Source organism: Habropoda laboriosa, unplaced genomic scaffold (assembly GCF_001263275.1).
Source record: "Habropoda laboriosa isolate 0110345459 unplaced genomic scaffold, ASM126327v1 scaffold89, whole genome shotgun sequence".
Lineage (NCBI taxonomy): Eukaryota > Metazoa > Arthropoda > Insecta > Hymenoptera > Apidae > Habropoda > Habropoda laboriosa.
This window is the reverse complement of record NW_017100263.1, coordinates 58,505-64,504: the sequence shown is the minus strand read 5'-3', so window position 1 is coordinate 64,504 and position 6,000 is coordinate 58,505. Positions and strand designations below refer to the sequence as shown.

General features: G+C 34.6%; 1 protein-coding gene across 1 annotated transcript in view; it reads left to right on the top strand.

Annotated features, from left to right (window-relative positions):
• Window positions 1-1,544: 1,544 nt before the first annotated feature.
• Window positions 1,545-6,000, top strand: part of LOC108573059 (G protein-coupled receptor kinase 1) — a 58,575-nt gene continuing 54,119 nt past the window's right edge. Inside the window, exon 1 of the mRNA XM_017935423.1 lies at window positions 1,545-1,846. Within this exon, the coding sequence (XP_017790912.1) occupies window positions 1,734-1,846 (113 nt within the window). The 5' untranslated portion in view covers window positions 1,545-1,733. The remainder of the gene's footprint in view (window positions 1,847-6,000) is intronic.

The window sequence follows — 6,000 nt, the reverse complement described above, 5'->3', positions numbered from 1 at the left end:
TTCTTATCAATATTAGATACGTAAATCTTAAATAATTATATCTTAATAATTAAGTATCTAGAATTTGTGGATTTATCTATAGAAACTACAGATGACAAAAACTCAGATTGTATTATTTTATTTCACTATTACACTTACATGCACATACTTTTATCATAGATGTGATATACATACCTGCAATTGTATCCATTACATCATCGACAACTATAAAAGCTGTTCACAAACGAAGTATTGAAAGGACTTTATACTTTGCCTGTGGTCCCCATTTTAATATTAAATGTTTGTAATATTGAAACTGATTTTCCATTTAAAAAAACTGATTTTCCAACAAATGGTACGAAATCCTTGTAACAGATAGAAATTACGAAATTTTAAAATAAAATTATTTACGTTGATGTAAACAATATATTAATTTGAAGAAATTCATCATATTTTTCTACGTTTCTGATATATTATTGCTTTTTAAGTATCACATGTTTAAAAACTATATGAAAGCATAAACTAACAGTGACAATTCTTCTCTACGTTGTATTTGTTGTATTTAGACTGCCTTTATTATTGTTTTCCTCCTAACGTTGCTTTAATCATTTCATGTTTTATCATATCACAAGTAGTCCAACATTTTATTAGCAGGCCTGTTAATTTCGCAATAAATGTGTAGTAAATAAAAATCAAAACATTTCATATGTTAAGCTTAGCATTCGTAATAATTCTACTCTCGAAACTAAATAGTATTTTTGTTTGTTCCGAATATTCCTCCCTCAAATTATGCTGCACTTTATAGCAATAAAATACATTGTACGTCATTAATGTAATACGAATCCAGCAACATAGATGGCGATGCACTTACAATGTAATGTTTTGTCTCAGTGAAAACAGTATATTTTAAATTTCTATTAACATTTATGACAAATTACGTTTTATTACTTCTATATTTAATTACGAATTAAATGTAATAGAACGCTTATTTACAAATAACGAATAACATTTGGCAGTTCGTCAAGTGAGCATCTCAAGCAACTACGTCTTTACAAAAAATCGAATTAACGGTAGCTTAGTTGCAAATGCAAGAAATCGTGGGGAAAATGTAATATTATCAGTGAAAAAGGAAAAGCTGTGTGTTGATAAAAAAACCTGGTAAGTAAAAGAAATTCGTTCGTTGTTTATGCGATAGACGTCGCTAGACAGGTTCTCGAGGAAACGTTGAACGAACAGAAAGCCATCCACCAATCAGCGCGCAAGTGCGCGTGAGTTCGAGGTTTCGGAGCTCGGTGGCTGTCAGTCGGTAAGGAGTAGGTTTTGGGGACGTTTGTGCGCGTCTGAAGTGAATGATCGCATGCGAGTCCGCGTTCGCTACACGTTCCGTATTCGTTCTCGGCTGAGAGACTTGCGATGAGCAGGTCGAAGATCGACGTTGTATCGCCCGCGTGAACGGTAAACAGTTGCGCGGGTGAGAGTGTTGTGTTCTGAGGGAGTGTCGTTAACCTCGTATAGAGCTCGGGGAGTCGAAGTCCCCTCGCTGGAAATTGCGCGCAGATCCCTGACGGAGCTGTCAGACTCGCGAACTTCGGTACACGTCGGTCGCTCTATCACAATGTCGGCGTCGGCCGCGTCGTCCCCGGCGTCGCGACAGTGAGAACGACGCGTCCGCAGCAGTAAACCAAGTTTCGTCGAGGAAACAGCTCCAGGGTGAGCCGTGTTCACGTCAAGAGATTTAGAGATCACCGAAGAAAATGGCGGACCTCGAGGCGGTGCTGGCCGACGTCAGCTACCTGATGGCCATGGAAAAGAGTAAATGCACACCGGCTGCCCGCGCCAGTAAGAAGATCATTTTACCCGATCCCAGGTATATCTTTCTCAATACTCATCGATCTGCCGTGCTTTTTGCCGATCCGACCACCCCGAGTAACGTTTTGCCACTAGCGATGGGAACGACGCACTCGTGAGCAAGCGGCAACACAAATTTCGCGACAAATTTTCAGTTGTCGTGGATGTTCAAAAATATACTCAAGTCACGTCGAATCAAATGAAATAGAATTATACTTAAAAGAATTCACCAAATCTTTCTAAACGCTTAATCCTCTACGTAATAGTATCGTAATAGAAATACGATATCACTTAAACACTCTCACAGCAGTATGTTAAAAGACGTACACTCTAATATGAATTACATTTATTAATTACAATACAACGAAACTCTTATAATTATGAATAGCATAACTTTTATATCAGATTTCACAGTACATAACACACTTATGACTGTTGGAATAACAACGTGCTTCAAATAATATCAACTGATTGATACGCTATATCTTTGATATTAGAATTTAATATGCAGTTAAATATAAGATTAATGTAACTAATACGCATTAGCCAGAAGAGATGAAACCTTTTTACTTGAAATTCTTCTTTGAGAGCATTCAGCGATTCCTAAAGGTATACAGATTTATTGTATTCTGAAATGATAATTGAATTAGTTCCATCACTACGTCTCACCACGTTTCCTGCCCCTCCCTTCTTCTGCGTACTCTTCCTTGTCTGGCACGAGTTCGGTATCCCGGTTCCTCTACGTTTCTCCGCGCATACGTACCAATGCTTTGACTCGGCTCGCCTTTGGTTTTGCTCGCTTCGGCCGCGCGCCATTCCAGAAAAATGTTTACAAACAGTGCGCTGTGTTGATCGGAAGTAATGGAAGTAACAATTAAGGATGATTAAAAAATTAAAGGTGGAGAGTCTAAAAATACAGTTTACAACGAGGATTATCTAGAATTTTCATTCAAATAAAATAAGTGTTATTCGTATTATTTGCGTCCTAACACAAATGTGCAATTTATTGTTTGTACAAAATTAGACGGTCAGTTATTATCAGATTATACTATAACGTAGTTTTCATCTTACAAGTCATTTGCACAAATAATAATACATAGATGACAAAGATATAGATGATAAAATTTAAAAGGATGTGTTGAAAGCGTTTATTAAACTTTTAGTTGAAAAATGAACAGTTCTGTTTAATTTATGTTTTCAAAACATCAAATATTCTGTTAATTTTAAAGTTTAAATATTTACTTAAGATATTGGACAACTGTACTTCATTGAAATTATAGTAAATTAAATTCTAAAGTTGTTGCTCTTAAGTAAATAAATTTTGATGTTAGTAATAGGAAGTGACATTAATTTTGAAATATGGAAAAAAGGGAGATAAAAATAGTATAATTTATTTCCAAGTAGGTATGAAAAATGCAAATATGAGGAACTTTTTTTAGGAATTTTTTATGGCAACTTAACTTCGAATTTTTAGAAAGTAAAAAATGTTACATAGTGGCAGAGTTATTCGTCATCCACCAGAAGAACTGAAATATCTGAACTCAAAAATTTTTGGTCATTCATAAACTAAAATATATTGTCTTCAATGTAGCGCACAACTTTTTAAACATTTTAATAATTATGGAAATGGTCGCTGTTTGAAAAAAAATATTTCTTTTCATCGAAAAAGCCAACTTCAAACATGTATCAAATTTCAAATAATTGATATATCTATTTTAATAAAGTTCAAAGACTATTGGTTGAGTAGTTCCGGAGATTTTATGGCGTCCAGGTCAAAAAATGTACTTTCGAGAAAAATGCAAAACAAGTTTTAAGATAATATTTTTCTTTGATAATACCTTCAGTCAGCTATTCCGGGTCCATATTATAGTAATTCTTCTGCCACGAGAAAAAAAACTGCCGGCTGCCTCTTTTTGCATCGATCTAAGCAGTTGTCGAACTGTTTTGTTTTGCTACTCTCCTCTGTCCTCCCTGCAGCCGTTACTCTGACGTCACTCGTCCGTTATTTCACACAAATTGTAAACATTTGGTCGAAATATTTAGATGCATCATTTGCATCAATAAAATACTATTGTAGCTGTCATTGAATGTGCTACCAGCTGTACAGAGTGTCTCATGCAATTGGAACAAGCTGTATCTTCCAAACGGTTAGAAATAGAAAAAAAATGCTATAAGTCAACGGTAAATAGTACCCAATAGAGCATAATCTCGAAATAATTTTATGCACTTTCATCCATTGGTGCACCTGGAAAATGCTGTTGCACCTGTTTTTCAAATGGAACCCTATAGTTTTGACTGGAACAGTCGATACAACTTTTTAATCTCTATAAAAAAATATCAACATACTTATACCCTAGAGTTATTAGTTTAGAAGTTATTACAGTTAAAAGTTTGCTGAATTATATGTAAACACATAAAATTATTAAAATTAGTTTGGAAGATACAGATTCTTCCAGTTCCGTGGGCCTCCTGTACCTATATGCAACAATATCGATCGTATTTTTCACTCAGAACGTCGTTTTAGGAGTTATCGACCAAATAACGGAATTCAAGCTCTTGTTATTTTGCATGCGTCCACCTTCACATCGTTTTAACAGCTTGTCCGAACTGAGATCCTCGTAAACTGGAATGAACCGCATCTTGAACAACTTGAGGAAAACGATGTTTGTGAACGTAGTCCTTCAAAGCATTGTTCGACTTTGCTCTCCCTTTCAAATCCGGTCAGTGAGACCTTCCTATCTGACACGACCCGTCTCCCTATCCATCGCCGTAACTTCGCCAGGTGTTTGAAATTCGATATATCGCTTCGAACGTAATATTCTACCCACTTGAAACTTTAAGAAAATGTAAAAAACAAACTCGATTTTTTTTATACAGTATGGGATGGTATCTTAATTGATGCCTTTGAAATACTAAATATTGTATAGGTTAGTTTGCTTTGAAATCTGATATTGGAATTCTTTGAGATCTGAAATTGGATCTTTATTGAAATGTGGCGATTGAGGATGCATTGGTTTGTAAAAACAATTCTTGGTTATTCGCATTCATTCTTCTTACCCTAAAGTCAATCTGAGAGTTTTCTACGATAGTTGCTCTTAAGAGTACTCTCAAATTATGTGTCCAGCTCTTCTCCTGCACTCTCAATGTCGCATACATTGATAAATTTGACTTTCGAGAGCAACTCGCGATAGATTTACTCTCAAATAGACAGTTACCCTAAGTGAAGAAAATTACTACCGCGTTTTCCGCCGGTATATAATGCGTTCACGCTCGCTCATCTCACGCAACTTCACACTTATGTACTTCACGCGGGCTATTTAAACGGTGCTACATTTGGAAAGACTGGAAGAATGATTTGTGATAGCAAATAGAGCACCATTTATGAGCACACAAAAGATATATAGAGTGTTGCGTAACTAGTGGTACAACCATAAAGGGGGTAATTTTACATGGAAAAATAAATTGAAAATATACAATAAAATTTTTCATAAAAACCTTTGTTTTCACAAAAACAGAATTTAAAGATTCGCCACAAACTGTTGCTTCTGCTAATGTCAGAAGATAATTTTCTACAGCTATAAGAAAGAATGGTATAGGCTTTCAAGCAATTAAAGCGTCAAAATACCGTATAATCAGTCCATGACTCTCATATTTAAAGAACAAGAATTTGTATGCGTTAACAAGGACGTCACTTTGAATAACTCGTTGAGTATTATAAATTTAAATGATGGAAATCGTTAATAAATGTATCATCAGTACTTATCATGACATTGGCTTCGCTTATTAGCACAAACATAAAACTAAGCGATAGTTAAATGCACAAGTACTTGACGAATATTCAAATTTAATTATCTCAAAAACTAAGCTTCTTATGAAAAAAATTTTATCGTATATTTTTAGTTTATTTTTTCATGTAGAATTTTTACGGTTACACCACCAGTTGCGGAACATCCTGCATGATAGAAAAAGTATTTAGATCTATTTTTGCCAAATATTTTTGATAGTAATTAAACGAGGATAATAAACCAAATGTTTTTTGCTAAATACCACATGTATTTCTTACATTTAATTTTCATTGCTTTCGAACGTTTAATGTTCTCACCTTGTATAATACTGATAATCTATGGTATTAGAAATTAACAAAAATATTTCAAATAATTTTGGATAGATTCA